At 46.9% G+C, this 19,223-nt stretch overlaps 1 protein-coding gene and 1 long non-coding RNA gene across 3 annotated transcripts in view; one reads left to right on the top strand and one right to left on the bottom strand.

Annotated features, from left to right (window-relative positions):
* The window catches only part of DNAH9 (dynein axonemal heavy chain 9), a 254,999-nt gene that overhangs the window by 93,249 nt on the left and 142,527 nt on the right, over positions 1-19,223 (top strand). For both annotated transcript variants that reach the window (XM_073579695.1, XM_073579694.1), the window contains 7 exons: positions 2,104-2,277; positions 2,705-2,912; positions 8,016-8,181; positions 8,363-8,465; positions 10,242-10,481; positions 16,836-16,997; positions 17,078-17,274. In XM_073579695.1, coding sequence (XP_073435796.1) covers positions 2,104-2,277; positions 2,705-2,912; positions 8,016-8,181; positions 8,363-8,465; positions 10,242-10,481; positions 16,836-16,997; positions 17,078-17,274 — 1,250 coding nt within the window. The remainder of the gene's footprint in view (positions 1-2,103; positions 2,278-2,704; positions 2,913-8,015; positions 8,182-8,362; positions 8,466-10,241; positions 10,482-16,835; positions 16,998-17,077; positions 17,275-19,223) is intronic.
* Positions 1-19,223, bottom strand: part of LOC141094012 (uncharacterized) — a 155,286-nt gene that overhangs the window by 27,179 nt on the left and 108,884 nt on the right. The gene's annotated exons all lie outside the window — the stretch shown is intronic.

The following is a 19,223-nucleotide window of genomic DNA, read 5'->3' as shown; positions in this document are numbered from 1 at the left end:
TTTCCTTTCCCCCCGCTCACCTGGGATCACTCACTGAATGAGAACACGATTCTTCCCGGCTCCGTGTCCTCCCTGCGGTTTGGCCTAAGGTCACTCATTTCTATTCTGTGTGTTAAGTTTTAATCTCCAAAGAATTAAATCGATATTAAGAAGCTTGGAAATGTCAGGGCTTTTTTTGTAAAAAGGGTGAAGAAAAAAACAAGTAAGAAAGCAGCTTCTGCAAATAAAGCTACATCAGTCCCGTTATCAGGCCGGCAGCACCCTCGCTGCTGTCTGTGTCATGCATGGATGTATCCTAAAACAGGGGCGCTATAACACCTGGATAAAGCATCAGAACAGAAGGTGCATTACTAAATCTGTGTCTTACCCGGTCCGGTTTAAAAGGGCTCCCGGGACAGCCCTTTTACTGTAGCTACAGGACATCTCAATATATACTTACCTTGTAATGTCTCCACATCCTGTTCCGTCCAGATGTGTTCTGATCCCAGAATTCCAAGCGGCGGAAGTTCACCGACCTCCATATTGGGACACCCAAGTGATGGGTGTCTCAATATGGAAACTGCTGGTGGTACCAGCCTCTTGCGCGGTACCACCAGTGGAACACCGTCGCACCACACACACATACACTGTATACGCCGTACGCAGCCTCTTGCATGGTACCACCAGCTGAACACCGTCGCGAACACGCCACCTCCGGGATCAGCCGAATGATTCACTGACCACCGCCATCATTGTCCAGGAGGAGCAAATGCGCAGTTTTAATGTGACCGCTGCAATCTGTCTGCACAAAGATGGTGGCATTCTGAATTAGTGCGCCTGCGCGAATTCCACGCAGGTGTAGTAAATCATTCGGCTGATCCCGGTGGCAGATGCATGACATGTCTACAGGCAGAGGAAGCCGGTCACATTAAAGGGGTTTTCCCACAAACGAAAGTTCATTTTAAACATTGTCTGTGTGTGACCGTGTACGGAGCATACCACATCTCCTGGGCAGGGGAGGAAGCAAAAGACAATACTGACATTACAGCAGGGGATCACAGAGGATTCATTTTGTGAGGTAAAATATTTCACTGACTGTTTTTAAACAATATTTTACCTCACAAAATGTATCCTCTGCGATCTCCTGCTGTAATGTCAGTATTGTCTTTTGCTTCCTCCCCTGCCCAGGAGCTGTGGTATGTTCTGTACATGGTCAGACAAAGACAATTTTTAAAATGAACTTTCGTTCGTGGGAAAACCCCTTTAAATAGAAATTCCTCCTGACATGCTGTGCACTGACCATTTAGTGATGGGGTGCACAGGTCAAACAAGAGATGACATGAGAGGAGAAGACAGCAGATGGGGGAGAGAGAAAGCACACAGGAGTGAGACAGACAGAGCACAGGGGGGAGACAGCTCAAACGGGACAACACATGAAGAGAGAACACAGCACAGGAAGGAGAGAGAGACAGCAGACACGGGGGATAGTACATGGGGTAGACAGGTCAAAGAAGAGAGCACAGACGGGAGAAGTCAGCACATGGGGAAAGAGAGAGTGGATAGGGGTGGTGAGCACATGGGGGGAGAGATTCTCAACACTGCAAAGCCTGCCCCCATCGTGACATTACCACCCTCCCGATGCGATAGCATCGAGCCTCCAGTCTTGTGGGCTGGTCCCAATATACAGCTGGTCCTGTGGGCTGGTCCAGGTATACAGCGGGTCCTGTGGGCTGGTCCCGGTATACAGCGGGTCCCATGGGCTGGTCCCGGGGTACGGCGGGTCTTGTGGGCTGGTCCTGGTATACGGCGGGTCTTGTGGGCTGGTCCCGGTATACGGCGGGTCCTGTGGGCTGGTCCCGGGGTACGGCGGGTCCTGTGGGCTGGTCCCGGTATACGGTGGGACTTGTGGGCTGGTCCTGGTATACGGCGGGTCCTGTGAGCTGGTCCTGGTATATGGTTGGTCCTGTGGGCTGGTCCCGGTATTCGGCGGCTACTGTGGGGAGATTCTGGTATACCGCGGGTCCTGTGGGCTGTTCCTGGTATACGGTGGGTCCACGGTGTGCGGTCTGTGGTGACACATCATGTACGCGGATTACAATCTGATCTTTCCCTTTTCTCCCTCAGCTCATTGACTACAGAGTGGAGTTCAGTAAATGGTGGATCACAGAATTCAAGACCATCAAGTTCCCCTCGCAGGGCACCGTCTTCGACTATTATATCGATCAAGAGACCAAGAAGTTTGAGCTTTGGTCTAAGCTCATTCCTAAGTTCGTGTTTGATCCGGACATGCCCCTCCAGGTCTGTGCCCTTCACATTGTACATACATGACATTTCTCCATTCACAGCCAGAGCTGCGCTCACACGTGTGGACTAAGCCGTCACTGTAATGCAGTGTCCGCAGGCCGAGAGTGAAGTGTAAGTGCAGCTCTGGATGTGACTGCAGTATGAGATATGCACTTTATAAAGAATCAGGTGACCTCAGGTCTATTACCGATGTTTACTCCAGTCACATGCAAAGCTGCAATCGCTGGGCTGACTGGCATTTGCCTTAACAAAAATAAGCGGTTTGATGACCGTGTCCTCTGCGTAACGGCCTTTCCTCCGCACCTCTGCTTCCTGCCTGTGACTATAAACATTGTGGATGGAAGAAGTTACGGAGCGTCTCGCTGCTTCCTCACCTGCAGTCAGAAATGGCGGCTCTAGACTTTCTCCCCGGGTTTTTCAGGCTTGCTTGGTTCACACGACTGAAACAATCCGAGTCCGATATTTCATGGACAAACTGCTGGAGAATAAGAGGCCGGTGATGCTGGTGGGCAACGCGGGCACCGGGAAGTCCGTACTGGTGGGAGACAAGTTGTCATCTCTGGACCCTGACGAGTATCTGATCAAGAACGTGCCCTTCAACTACTACACCACCTCCGCCATGCTGCAAGGTGAGGTGTGCCCGGTACCCTGCATGTCTGTGCCCTGGACCCCGGGTGTCTGTGCCCTGGACCCCGGGTGTCTGTGCCAAGGACCCCGGGTGTCTGTGCCAATGGACCCTACGTGTCTGTGCCAAGGACCCCGGGTGTCTGTGCCAATGGACCCCGGGTATCTGTGCCCTGGACCCCAGGTGTCTGTGCCCAGGACCCCGGGTGTCTGTGCCCAGGACCCCGGGTATTTGTGCCAATGGACCCCACATGTCTGTGCCCTGGACCCCGGGTGTCTGTGCCCTGGACCCCGGGTATCTGTGCCCTGGACCCCGCGTGTCTGTGCCCAGGACCCCGGGTGTCTGTGCCCAGGACCCCGGGTATCTGTGCCAATGGACCCCACGTGTCTGTGCCAATGGACCCCACGTGTCTGTGCCAATGGACCCCGCGTGTCTGTGCCCTGGACCCCGGGTGTCTGTGCCCAGGATCCCGGGTATCTGTGCCAATGGACCCCACGTGTCTGTGCCCTGGACCCCGGGTGTCTGTGCCAAGGACCCCGGGTGTCTGTGCCAAGGACCCCGGGTGTCTGTGCCAAGGACCCCGGGTGTCTGTGCCAAGGACCCCGGGTGTCTGTGCCAAGGACCCCGGGTGTCTGTGTCAAGGACCCCGGGTGTCTGTGTCAAGGACCCCGGGTGTCTGTGCCAATGGACCCCACGTGTCTGTGCCCTGTACCCCGCGTGTCTGTGCCCTGGACCCCGGGTGTCTGTGCCAAGGACCCCGGGTATCTGTGCCAATGGACCCCACGTGTCTGTGCCCTGGACCCCGGGTGTCTGTGCCCTGGACCCCGGGTATCTGTGCCCTGGACCCCAGGTGTCTGTGCCCAGGACCCGGGTGTCTGTGCCCAGGACCCCGGGTATTTGTGCCAATGGACCCCACGTGTCTGTGCCCTGGACCCCGGGTGTCTGTGCCCTGGACCCCGGGTATCTGTGCCCTGGACCCCGCGTGTCTGTGCCCAGGACCCCGGGTGTCTGTGCCCAGGACCCCGGGTATCTGTGCCAATGGACCCCACGTGTCTGTGCCAATGGACCCCGCATGTCTGTGCCAATGGACCCCGCGTGTCTGTGCCCTGGACCCCGGGTGTCTGTGCCCAGGATCCCGGGTATCTGTGCCAATGGACCCCACGTGTCTGTGCCCTGGACCCCGGGTGTCTGTGCCCAGGACCCCGGGTGTCTGTGCCAAGGACCCCGGGTGTCTGTGTCAAGGACCCCGGGTGTCTGTGTCAAGGACCCCGGGTGTCTGTGCCAATGGATCCCACGTGTCTGTGCCAATGGACCCCACGTGTCTGTGCCCTGTACCCCGCGTGTCTGTGCCCTGTACCCCGCGTGTCTGTGCTCTGAACCCCGGGTGTCTGTGCCCTGGACCCCGGGTGTCTGTGCCCTGGACCCCGGGTGTCTGTGCCCTGGACCTCCGGGTGTCTGTGCCCTGGACCCCGGGTGTCTGTGCCCTGGACCCCGGGTGTCAACAAGCTGGTTCTGTGATGTGTGGTGGGTTGTGAGTGCAATATCCAGAATATCCAGCAGATGGCAGTGTAATATCAGGTAGAATCCAAGGCGCTGGAGAGCAGTAATTGCGGAATCTGCTGCGCTCTCCTGCCCTGCATCCAGGCAGCAGGCTGCAGTATCAGTGCCATCTATATACCTGCAGAACCCAACATACTGTATATACAGAGCAGCTCTCACATTCATTTCCACATGAGACCCCAAGTGTCAGTACCTTGAGTGTCAGTGCCATTATCCTGTACTCCTAGTATCAGTGTCATTTTCCTGTACATTGTTTTTTTTCATACCATTCCCTCTGCCTTCCCTCTTCCACACCAGTGGTGTCACTGAGATTCAAATATTTGGCCCTTTTTTTCGGAATTTTTAAGTCTATGTACAAATGTAGGTTAAGTTCCCAGTTATCGGCTTTCTTGTCTTGTACTGCACATCTCCAGCGCAACCTATTAGTGGCAAATTCTTTATTACCCACCGGCAGACGTACAACCGCCTTCATCCACAGCGCGATCAAGCCACTGACTGTAAAAACATTGCACACAAGAGGCGCAGAATGTCTGCACTTCATGAGTGAATCATAATTACATGCAAATTGCTGAACAGACAGAAAATCAGAAACCAGGCTCATCCAAGAAGTCACTGACCGCCCGTCCTAATACCGAGCTCTGAGAAAGGGCAAATCTACATGTACATTGTGCCGTACAATTAATCTGCTCTATGTTCATACTATAATACTGCCCCTATGTACAAGAATATAACTACTGTAATACTGCCCCTATGTACAAGAATATAGCTACTATAATACTGCCCCCTATGTACAAGAATATAACTACTATAAAACTGCCCCCTATGTACAAGAATATAACTACTATAATACTGCCCCTATGTACAAGAATATAACTACTATAATACTGCCCCCTATGTACAAGAATATAACTACTATAACACTGCCCCCTATGTACAAGAATATAACTACTATAATACTGCCCCTATGTACAAGAATATAACTACTATAATACTGCCCCCTATGTACAAGAATATAACTACTATAATACTGCCCCTATGTACAAGAATATAACTACTATAATACTGCCCCTATGTACAAGAATATAACTACTATAATACTGCCCCCTATGTACAAGAATATAACTACTATAATACTGCCCCCTATGTACAAGAATATAACTACTATAATACTGCCCCTATGTACAGGAATATAACTACTATAATACTGCTCCTATGTACAAGAATATAACTACTATAATACTGCCCCTATGTACAAGAATATAACTACTATAATACTGCCCCTATGTACAAGAATATAGCTACTATAATAATACTGCCCCTATGTACAAGAATATAACTCCTATAATGCTGCTCCCTATGTACAAGAATATAACTACTATAATACTGCCCCCTATGTACAAGAATATAACTACTATAATGCAGCCTCTATGTACAAGAATATAACTACTATAATACTACCCCCTATGTACAAGAATATAACTACTATAATACAGCCTCTATGTACAAGAATATAACTACTATAATGCTGCTCCCTATGTACAAGAATATAACTACTATAATACTGCCCTCTATGTACAAGAATATAACTACTATAATACAGCCTCTATGTACAAGAATATAACTACTATAATACTACCCCCTATGTACAAGAATATAACTACTATAATACAGCCTCTATGTACAAGAATATAACTACTATAATGCTGCTTCCTATGTACAAGAATATAACTACTATAATACTGCCCCCTATGTACAAGAATATAACTACTATAATACTGCTCCTATGTACAAGAATATAACTACTATAATACTGCCCCTATGTACAAGAATATAACTACTATAATACTGCCCCTATGTACAAGAATATAACTACTATAATGCTGCTCCCTATGTACAAGAATATAACTACTATAATACTGCCCCCTATGTACAAGAATATAACTACTATAATACTGCTCCTATGTACAAGAATATAACTACTATAATACTGCCCACTATGTACAAGAATATAACTACTATAATACTGCTCCTATGTACAAGAATATAACTACTATAATACTGCCCCTATGTACAAGAATATAACTACTATAATACTGCCCCCTATGTACAAGAATATAACAACTATAATACTGTCCCTATGTACAAGAATATAACTACTATAATACTGCTCCTATGTACAAGAATATAACTACTATAATACTGCCCCTATGTACAAGAGTATAACTACTATAATACTGCTCCTATGTACAAGAATATAACTACTATAATACTGCCCCTATGTACAAGAGTATAACTACTATAATACTGCTCCTATGTACAAGAATATAACTACTATAATACTGCTCCTATGTACAAGAATATAACTACTATAATACTGCTCCTATGTACAAGAATATAACTACTATAATACTGCCCCCTATGTACAAGAATATAACTACTATAATACTGCCCCTATGTACAAGAATATAACTACTATAATACTGCTCCTATGTACAAGAATATAACTACTATAATACTGCTCCTATGTACAAGAATATAACTACTATAATACTGCCCCTATGTACAAGAATATAACTACTATAATACTGCTCCTATGTACAAGAATATAACTACTATAATACTGCTCCTATGTACAAGAATATAACTACTATAATACTGCTCCTATGTACAAGAATATAACTACTATAATACTGCTCCTATGTACAAGAATATAACTACTATAATACTGCTCCTATGTACAAGAATATAACTACTATAATACTGCTCCTATGTACAAGAATATAACTACTATAAAACTGCCCCCTATGTACAAGAATATAACTACTATAATACTTCCCCTATGTACAAGAATATAACTACTATAATACTGCCCCCTATGTACAAGAATATAACTACTATAACACTGCCCCCTATGTACAAGAATATAACTACTATAATACTGCCCCTATGTACAAGAATATAACTACTATAATACTGCCCCCTATGTACAAGAATATAAGTACTATAATACTGCTCCTATGTACAAGAATATAACTACTATAATACTGCTCCTATGTACAAGAATATAAGTACTATAATACTGCCCCTATGTACAAGAATATAACTACTATAATACTGCTCCTATGTACAAGAATATAACTACTATAATACTGCTCCTATGTACAAGAATATAACTACTATAATACTGCTCCTATGTACAAGAATATAAGTACTATAATACTGCCCCTATGTACAAGAATATAACTACTATAATACTGCTCCTATGTACAAGAATATAACTACTATAATACTGCTCCTATGTACAAGAATATAACTACTATAATACTGCCCCTATGTACAAGAATATAACTACTGTAATACTGCTCCTATGTACAGTAACATCACTACTGTAATACTGACCCCTATGTCCAGTAACATCACTACTATACTTCTCATTCCCCTCTTATTCACACTCTTTGGGGTCCGGGGATCCCCCCCACTCTGACATTATACCAGATGGTCTCTGTGTCCTCCCCTCTGACCTCTCTCCTTATATCTCTGTCGTCAGCCATTCTGGAGAAGCCTCTGGAGAAGAAATCTGGTCGCAACTTCGGACCTCCAGGAACCAAGAAGCTGATCTACTTCATCGATGATATGAACATGCCGGAGGTGGACACGTACGGGACCGTACAGCCGCACACGCTGATCCGGCAGCACATGGACTACGGCCACTGGTAGAGAGCTGACCTCCGCCTGCTCACAGCTGATGGGGTGTAACAGTGTATCAGTGTGGGCAGTGGTCCTGGGCTCTGCAACCAATACTGCATATCCCTGCACTGATACACTGTTTCAAACAACAAAGCAGATGATAATCTTCACTGTTATTCGAGCTGAACACCTTGGCTTCCGTTGCAGGTACGACCGCACCAAGCTGACCTTGAAGGAGATAATGAACGTCCAGTACGTGTCCTGCATGAACCCCACCTCCGGCAGCTTCACCATCAACCCCCGGCTGCAGGTCTGAACTGCACAGAAAGGGGGCGGGACCCCAGAACTGGACCGCTATACACATACCGACAACACAGGAAGGAGACGGGACCCCAGGATTGGACCCCTATACACAAACCAATGACACAGGGAGGGGACGGGACCCCAGGATTGGACCCCAATACACATACCGATAGCACAGGGAGGGGACGAGACACCAGGACTGGACCCCTATACACATACAAACAGCACAGGGAGGGGATGAGACCCCAGGACCAGACCCCTATACACATACGGACAGCACAGGGTTGGGACAGGACCCCTATAATAATAATAATAATAATAATACTTTTATTTCTACATATTCCGCAGCACTTTACATTTTGGAGGGGACTTGTACAAGCAATAGACATTACAGCATAACAATAATCACATAAAAGGATACCAAGAGGTGGATGGTGACATTTGCTTTCATTGTTCTGACCAGACATAGTGCAGGAAATCGGGTGTTCATGTGATGCTGCATGAACCAGTTATCAGACACAATTTGTAACAGTACAGACACAGAGGGCTATTATATGCATAAAGCATGTGAGGACATGATACGAGGAACCTGGTTATCAAGAAAGTTTTGAATGGGCAACACAGTGATAGTTAAATGCGTTGAGGTGGTAGGCCGGTCTGAACAAAAGCGTTTTTAGGGCACGCTTAAAACTGTGGGTACTGGGGATTAGTCGAATTATCTCAGGTAGTGCTTTCCAAAGAATTGGCACAGCACATGAGAAGTCTTGCAGACGGGAGTGGGAGGTTCTGATTATTGAGGATGTTATTCACAGGTCATTAGAAAAACGGAGGGCACGAGTAGGGTGGTAGACTGAGACGAGGGAGGAGATGTAGGGTGGTGCTTTCTGGGTGAGAGTAATGTTTATACTGGATTCTGGAGTGGATGGGTAGCCAGTGTAATGACTGGCACTAGGTAGAGGCATCGGTGTAACGATTGGCGAGGAATATGATCCTGGCTGAAGCATTCAAGACAGATTGGAGGGGGGAGAGTTTAGTACCAATAGCACATGGAGGGGACGGGACCCCTATACACATACCGACAGCACAGGGAGGAGACGGGACCCCAGGACCAGACCCCTCTTCACATACTGTGTCTGAGCAATACCACCATACTGTACTACTGCCCATCATCAGGAAGCAACACCTAGGGAACACACGTATCACACAGGATTAGATACATGGCTCAGCAGTTAGTATCACACGGAGAGGATTAGATACACAGCTCAGCAGTCAGTGTCACACAGGATAGGATTAGATACATGGCTCAGCAGTCAGTATCACACAGGAGAGGATTAGATACACGGCTCAGCAGTCAGTATCACACAGGAGAGGATTAGATACACAGCTCAGCAGTCAGTATCACACATGAGAGGATTAAATACACGGCTCAGCAGTCATCACACAGGATAGGATTAGATACACGGCTCAGCAGTCAGTATCACACAGGATATGGTTAGATACCCGGCTCAGCAGTCAGTATCACACAGGATAGGATTAGATACACGGCTCAGCAGTCAGTATCACACAGGAGAGGATTAGATACACGGCTCAGCAGTCAGTATCACACGATAGGATTAGATACACGGCTCAGCAGACAGTATCACACAGGATAGGATTAGATACACAGCTCAGCAATCAGTATCACACAGGAGAAGATTAGATACACAGCTCAGCAGTCTGTATCACACAAGAGAGGATTAGATTCACCTCCTTGTATACAATTTCCTCTATCTTCCCCGCACAGAGACATTTCAGTGTGTTCGCCCTCTCCTTTCCGGGCACGGACGCTCTCTCCACCATCTATAGCACCATCCTGACGCAGCACCTGAAGATGGGCAGATTCCCTGCTGCTCTGCAGAAGACCACCCCACAGCTGATCAGCCTGGCGCTGTCCCTACACCAGAAGGTCACCGCCACCTTTTTGCCCACGGCCATCAAGTTCCACTACATCTTCAACCTGCGGGACCTGTCCAACATATTCCAGGTGGGTCGGCAGATTACTGTGTGACCAGGGATGTATGGCGACCCCCATTCACCTCTCACAGCTGGTGGTTTGCTACCATTGTAGCCAATCTCTACCACCAGATCAGCAGCAGCTGCTGCGGGAGCACAACAAACACGCTCATCCATGAGACCTAGCTTCCTGGCTCACTTTGCAGGAGTCGCAGAGTGCAAATGGGTCGCCCTCCCAGGGCTGTGGGGTACTCGGTACCGGCCGGTGTCAGGGGAATGTGTCACAGCAGCGGTGACCCGGTCCGTGGCCCTGGGCCCCCAAGTAATGGGGGAATGTAGTTAATGGAATGGAATAGTTTGTGACGCCACCTGTGGTGCTCGGCAAGGGAGGTGTTAAGCCGACGCTGCGTGCAGATCCGCTGGGACTGATGGTAGGGTGCAGCAAGGATGTAAAAACTCCCCACAGGTGAAGCTATAGTCCCAGGGCAGTGTAGAGGTGGTTGGCACGGGGATGTAGCAGTGCCGTAAGGGTAGGAAGCAGACCAGACACAGCGGGGTGCAATTTCTGTACCTTTACTTGATAACTGCAGTGTAGGGTCCTGATTACAGATGGTAACGGAGCAGGCTAGCCTGGAAGCAACTCAGGGATTCTCTCTCAGCAGACGGGCTGTGCAGTCTCCTTCCTAGCGCTTGATTGAATGAAGTACTCCTAGTACTGAGTTACACTGAAGTTCCTCCTGTCAGATGTTCTCAAGAACCTTACTTGCACGGCAGGCAGCTGTAGCCTATCTCGAGGGCTCTTTTCTCCTGAGTCCCGGCTCTCTATCCAAGCTGCTGTTGTGCCCTCAAGTCTTAGATGGGAGTAGGGCATTTACAGCCTCCTACTCCTCTGGTATCTGTTGTAGGACCGTTAGTATTCGTACAACTGTGGAGACCAGGCTCCAGTTCATGTGCTCACTGTGAGGGAGCTCTCCTTTCCTAGCTCAACCTCCAGCCTCTCCACGTCTGCACACTTCACCCTCCGCAGGCTAACTCACCACTCCTTCCTCTTGGCCCTCAGAGAGCACTCCTCCCCTTAATCCTGGTTCAGAGTTCCCCCTGCTGGCCTGGAGTGGAACTGTGTTGCATGCATGGATTGACTGCGAGAGAGACCCATCATTGCATCCAAGCCTGGCACTACCCTCCCCTGGAGGAAGGCAAAGCCACTGTGGTGACCATACTCCTGGGGGCGCCACACAAACAGGTGGTCAGTTTGATAGTACATAATGCTTCCAGTATGTTTCCCAGCACCACCCAGTCTTCCATACGGTCCAGTCTCACTAGCCAAGAGTCTGGACCACATAATCCTCGCCCTGATCACCCTTCCTCCCACCATGGTGAGTCCCAGGAGACAAGTGATCGCACAATCGGACTCTCCGAGGATCTCTTTACATTTCCAATTATTGATTCTGGCCTCTCACCCTGCACGTTACAAGAGGGATGTGAGGCGCTCGTGTGTAATGATCAAACAGCCACAATCAGTAGAAGACTGTGGTGAATGGCAATTAGTGTCTCAAGAGGTGCATGATGATGAGACACAGTTACCAACAAGTGATATTGTTAAGTCAACAAGTTAGGGGGACCAGGGTGCAGAAGTGGAAGACGAGGTGGTGGATGACGAAGTCACTGACCCAACCTGGGAAGGTGCCATGCAGAGCAAGCACAGTAGTGCTCAGGAGGAGGGATCCACAGCACCACAACAGGCAGGAAGAGGCAGTGGGGTGGCCAGAGAAACAAGGCGAGCAACTGTTCCCCAGTACATCCACGTTCGGCAAGATCCCAGGCCGAGAGATAGATGTCCCCCATTCTGCCGCTTTTTTAAAGAAAGTGTGGATGATAAAAGAACAGTCATTTGCAGCCTTTGTTGTACCAAGCTCAGTAGGGGCCTGACCCCCACCAGCCTGACCACCACCAGCCTGACCACCACCAGGTTGCACATCCAAGTCATCAAACAGCTGACTGTGGGCTGGACGCCTTGGTCCACAATCAGTGTCAGCGAGTGACACCACTGCCCCTTTCCCTTGTGCTAGGTGCTTGCCATAACCCTTGTCCGTGACGGAAGCGTGAATACATCAACCAAGATGGTGAGCAGCGATGTCACCATAATCAGCTTCTGCGTCCACTCAAAAGCTCGCTGCTCACAATTAAAGAGAAAGATTTGCATGTGGATCAGGTGGGGCTGGAGGAAGAAAGTACACAGGGTGATACTGCCCAGCCTCATCTCAACTCCTGAGCATGAATTGGGTGATTTATGAGGAGGAGCAGGAACAGGAGATGCCTGCACTACGGAGGGTACGGATCAGTAATGTATGTACACAGTGACTGCACCAGCAGAATAGTGAGTGCAGCTCTGGGGTATAATACAGGATGTAACTCAGGATCAGTAATGTATGTACACAGTGACTGCACCAGCAGAATAGTGAGTGCAGCTCTGGGGTATAATACAGGATCAATACAGGATCAGTAATGTAATGTATGTACACAGTGACTGCACCAGCAGAATAGTGAGTGCAGCTCTGGAGTATGATACAGGATATAACTCAGGATCAGTAATGTAATGTATGTACACAGTGACTGCACCAGCAGAATAGTGAGTGCAGCTCTGGGGTATAATACAGGATGTAACTCAGGATCAGTAATGTATGTACACAGTGACTGCACCAGCAGAATAGTGAGTGCAGTTCTGGGGTATAATACAGGATCAATACAGGATCAGTAATGTAATGTATGTACACAGTGACTGCACCAGCAGAATAGTGAGTGCAGCTCTGGAGTATGATACAGGATATAACTCAGGATCAGTAATGTAATGTATGTACACAGTGACTGCACCAGCAGAATAGTGAGTGCAGCTCTGGGGTATAATACAGGATGTAACTCAGGATCAGTAATGTATGTACACAGTGACTGCACCAGCAGAATAGTGAGTGCAGCTCTGGGGTATAATACAGGAGGTAACTCAGGATCAGTAATGTAATCTATGTACACAGTGACTGCACCAGCAGAATAGTGAGTGCAGCTCTGGGGTATAATACAGGATGTAACTCAGGATCAGTAATGTAATGTATGTATACAGTGACTGCACTAGCAGAATAGTGAGTACAGCTCTGGAGTATAATACAGGATGTAACTCAGGATCAGTATTATAATGTATGTACGAAGTGACTGCACCAGCAGAATAGTGAGTGCAGCTCTGTAGTATAATACAGGATGTAACTCAGGATCAGTAATGTAATGTATGTACGCAGTGACTGCACCAGCAGAATAGTGAGTGCAGCTCTGGGGTATAATACAGGATGCAACTCAGGATCAGTAATGTAATGTATGTACACAGTGACTGCACCAGCAGAATAGTGAGTGCAGCTCTGGAGTATAATACAGGATGTAACTCAGGATCAGTAATGTAATGTATGTACACAGTGACTGCACCAGCAGAATAGTGAGTGCTGTTCTGGGGTATAATACAGGATGTAACTCAGGATCAGTAATGTAATGTATGTACACAGTGACTGCACCAGCAGAATAGTGAGTGCAGCTCTGGAGTATAATACAGGATGTAACTGAGAATCAGTAATGTAATGTATGTACACAGTGACTGCACCAGCAGAATAGTGAGTGCAGCTCTGGAGTATAATACAGGATGTAACTCAGGATCAGTAATGTAATGTATGTACGAAGTGACTGCACCAGCAGAATAGTGAGTGCAGCTCTGTGGTATAATACAGGATGTAACTCAGGATCAGTAATGTAATGTATGTACGCAGTGACTGCACCAGCAGAATAGTGAGTGCAGCTCTGGGGTATAATACAGGATGCAACTCAGGATCAGTAATGTAATGTATGTACACAGTGACTGCACCAGCAGAATAGTGAGTGCTGCTCTGGGGTATAATACAGGATGTAACTCAGGATCAGTAATGTAATGTATGTACACAGTGACTGCACCAGCAGAATAGTGAGTGCAGCTCTGGGGTATAATACGGGATGTAACTCAGGATCAGTAATGTAATGTATGTACACAGTGACTGCACCAGCAGAATAGTGAGTGCTGCTCTGGGGTATAATACGGGATGTAACTCAGGATCAGTAATGTAATGTATGTACACAGTGACTGCACCAGCAGAATAGTGAGTGCAGCTCTGGGGTATAATACAGGATGTAACTCAGGATCAGTAATGAAATGTATGTACACAGTGACTGCACTAGCAGAATAGTGAGTGCAGCTCTGGAATATAATACAGGATGTAACTCAGGATCAGTAATGTAAAGTACACAGTGACTGCACCAGCAAAATAGTGAGTGCAGCTCTGTCTGCGGAGCCTCCTGCATACATTATTCCGCCTGTCTCTCCTCCTCTCAGGCACTGATTATTACACCTGTCAGTGATCAGTCGCTCAGGATTACTGTATGATAAGTAGGTATGTGATGATCTACTGTCAGTGAGGTCCCGGCCCCTCTGGATGGCCGCTGCTCTCCTCCAGCAAGATCGCATACAGCGGTTGACAGGAGAAAGAGTAACATTATATGATTATTACAGACTCGTCAGCTCCTCATAGAACCTTTCACATTGACCTTCTGATAATAACCCAATGCGTTGGTGAAATCTGCTGCCACAGTCATGTTTTATTAACAGAGTAAAATACTGAAATAATAAAATGTCACCTTTCCCAGGAGCAGAGTCGGGGGACCTTGTACATTTTTTGCATTTTTTCTTTTAATCCTGCATTTTTTTTTATCACTGATGTCCTGCACTGTTTATAGTGAGCTTTGTCATGTTCTGTCCTTGTCACGATCCCGCCGCTGACTCCGGTATGTCACAGACGGAGGGACGTGACACACTTCCGACACACGGCTATCACGTGCACAGGGGGGCTTATCTTAATTATCCCATTGCTGCCACAATGTGATAAAAAATAGCAAGCTAGTCTTGCCCTAACAATTTATTGCAGGGGGTTGTTTTGGCACCCCCCTTACCCTCAGGTCAGTCAGGGAACTACACCTGGGATAATTGGTCACCGGCCGGCTGCTTCAATGAGGACTGGCCACCCAGCATGCTGCAGTGAGGGAATTATCAGATGCTCTGGCCGCAGCTACCCAATTAGCTTATGAAATCCCTTCCGTCACTCTCAGCAGTGCCTAGGACCCAGACCACACTTCGCTGCCACCAGCTCCCGATTTTTCTGCTTAAGTTAGAAACTTAATAGAGGGGTTCGAAGCCAATCCAATTCAGTAGCGTAATTATCTTAAAGGCACGTAAATTCATTTTTAGATCATGGAGACAGAGCTAATAATTTTTATAATTTATTCTCAAAAGGGCAGTGATTACACAGATAAAAGATATTACAAAGTTGAGACATTAGGTATGTACAATGCAAATATAAAATAAATGGGATTTACAAAACAGAGATTAACACTTACATTTGCTTAGATGGATTTAGGCTAACCATGTGGGGAGGCGGGGCCAGACGTTTCCCTGCTTCTGGAATCCTGGCAGCACGTAATCTCCAGCAAGAATGACCTCCCAACTGAATGAGTGTACTCTATAGTCCTGGGTCCTGACATCATAAAAGGGCAGTCAGGTGATGGTCCGCTCCCTGCTCTAGGAGTTAAAATCTGACTACTAAACTTATTATAACTGTATCTCGCAGAGAGTACCTCGTATAAACAGGCACATGGTATCATTTTCTTCAGCCTGTCGAAAACAATAATTCAAGACCAAACATGCAGTAATTATGTCACACCGTTTAGGAGGAATCCATTTCTCCGATTCTGTGGGTGCTAGACCTTAGCAAGAACCACGGTAGTGAAGCCGGATTGGAGCACGTCGCAGAAATGTCCGTTTCGTTTTTATGTCGCGAACGGGGTCCGAGCTATAGCTTCGCTAATATCTCCCATACTTGAATTCGCCGCATGGTAGAGGACAAAGAACATCCTTTCCACTTAGCTAATTAACATTCCTTAGCTGGGGAGAGGAGAATGTTGGCACAGGAAGTGTCTGGTGTCCTGTTACAGATGCAGGCACAGAGCAGCGGTGTGTGTGAGCTGTGGGTGAAAAGGGGGGGTCACTCTGTGTGACAGGCAGAAGTCTCATCTGTAGTGTAATGCTCAGGGAACCTTAGATCAGAGCTTACAGTATCATTACAAGTATCATTACAGTCCTGTATGTCTGGGGTTCATAGGGGGACCAAGATGGCAACAAGGGGGACATGGCAGGTGCTTTGTTAACCAATTGGCTTCCTGCTATTGGGGCACATGAGAATAATGGCAGGTTCCTTGGACAATAAAAGTTTTGACGACTTCCCTTTAACATTGGAATATCTTCACAATGAAATTGTTCTTGTTTCAGGGCATCTTGTTCTCCACCCCGGACTGCCTGAAGACCCCTCAGGACTTAGTGAAGCTTTATCTGCACGAGTCTAACCGCGTTTACCGTGACAAAATGGTGGAAGAGAAGGATTTTGAGGTGTTCGATAAGATACAGACCGACATGGCGAAGAAGTTCTTTGATGTGAGTGGAGCTGTCTTCTGCGCCGTGTGGGTTTTTTTCTTTTATGTCCTGATTGCTCCTCTTCCCTTCTTGTCCCCTAGGAGATAGATGAAACCCTGGAGGCAGCGAGGTCCATGAACATGTTTTGCCATTTTGCCAATGGCGTCGGAGAGCCTAAATACATGCCGGTCCAGTCATGGCCGACGCTGAACAAAATCCTGGTGGACACTCTGGACAACCACAACGAGGTCAATGCAGCCATGAACCTGGTACTGTTCGAGGATGCCATGAGTCACGTGTAAGTACAAAGCACCAGGAATGACCAGGATTAAAGGGAAGCTACACCTTAATTGGTTGCTGTTTAGCCAGATGGGTTTTGGAGAAACAGTTAACTCGCCCCTTTCCCGATGTGTGATGTACATCTATGTCACACATCGAATGTATGCAGCAGGTGACTTGTGGTGTCAGCTAGTTTACAAACTAATAAAGCATATACAGATATAGATAGAATAGATACAGTATATAGGATAGATCAATAAATAGAATAAATGCCCTGTAGATATTTAATGTCACAAGCTGCCTACATATAATAAGCTAGCACCCTTTATTACCTTTAATATGACACTGAAGGGTGTTTAACCTATTTTTAATAACCAGCTAAGGGAACGCACACAGCTGTGGAACTGGTCTTATACGCACGTGGTCAAAATTGTTGGTACCCCTCATTTAATCTAAGAAAAACCCACTGTAATGATAAGTAAGATATATCTTCTCTGCAACATTCCAGAATCTCCCATTCTCTACACTACAGATGAGCTCTGTGCCTGCTGGTAACCCTACACCAGACACTTCCTGTGCAAACACTCCCTCTCTCTAGCTAAGGAATGTTAATTAAGCTAAGTGGAAAGAATGTCTTTGTCCTTGCCATGCGACAAATCCAGGTATGGGAAATATTAAAAAAAGCCATAGCGCGCACCTCGTTCACGACAGAAAAATGAAAATTACATTTCTGCAAAATGCTTCGACCCAGCGTTCTGGCCCATAAGTTTCACGGTTCCAGCACCCACAGAAATCGAGAACTGGATTCCTACTAAACGGTGGGACATAATTACTGCATGTTTGGTCTTTAACTATTGTCTTCGACAGGCTAAAGAAAATGATACCATGTGCGTGTTTATACGAGATACCCTCTGCGAGATATAGTCTTTATAAGTTTTGTAGTCAGAATTGTAACTCCAAGAGCAGGGGGAGGACCATCTCCCGACCGCCCTTTTATGATGTCACAAACCCAAGCTATAAGGTATTCCCTCCCAAAAATCAGTAATTCGAGCTGGAAGTTTCGTGAAGTATTGTGGGCAGTGGAGGGACAACCAAAATAACCCCCCTGCGATAAATTGTTAGGGCAAGACTAGCTTGCTGCTTTTTATCACATGATGCCAGCGGTGGGATAACTAAGATAAGCCCCCTTGTGCATGTGATAGCCGTGTGTCGGCAGTGCGTCGCATCCCTTCGTCCGTGACATACCGGTGTCAGCGGTGGGTCTGTGACACCCACAATGGTCACAGAAATAACTTGAATCTCGCAAAAGTAATAATAAATCAAAAATCTATGAAAATGAACAAATGAAAGTCAGACATTGCTTTTCAGCCATGCTTCCACAGAATTTAAAAAAAAATAAACCTCATGAAATAGGCCTGGACAGAAATGATGGTACCCCTGAAAATAATGTGACAAAAGGGACATGTTAAATTGAGGTGTGTCCACTAATTAGCATCACAGGTGTCTACAATCTTGCAATCAGTGAGTGGCCTGTATAGAGGGCTACAGATACTCACTGTGCTGTTTGGTGACATGGTGTGTATCACACTCAACATGGACAAGAGGAAGCAAAGGAAAGAGTTGTCTCAGGAGATAAGAAAGAAAATTATAGACAAATATGTTAAAGGTAAAGGTTATACGACCATCTCCAAGCAGCTTGATGTTCCTGTGACTACAGTTGCGCATATTATTCAGAAATTTAAGCTCCATGGGACTGTAGCCGACCTCCATGGATGTGGCCACAAGAGGAAAATTCATGACAAATCAAAGAGACGGATAATACGAATGTTAACAAAAGAGCCCAGAAAAACTTCTAAAGAGATTAAAGGTGAACTTCAAGCTCAAGGAACATCAGTGTCAGACCGCACCATCCTTCATTCATTGTATGAGCCAAAGTGGACTTCATGGGAGACGACCAAGGAGGACACC

Source organism: Dendrobates tinctorius, unplaced genomic scaffold (genome assembly GCF_039654945.1).
Source record: "Dendrobates tinctorius isolate UK_male_01 unplaced genomic scaffold, ASM3965494v1 ptg000063l, whole genome shotgun sequence".
In the NCBI taxonomy this organism is placed as follows: Eukaryota; Metazoa; Chordata; class Amphibia; order Anura; family Dendrobatidae; genus Dendrobates; species Dendrobates tinctorius.
This window is presented reverse-complemented; position numbering and strand designations above follow the sequence as displayed.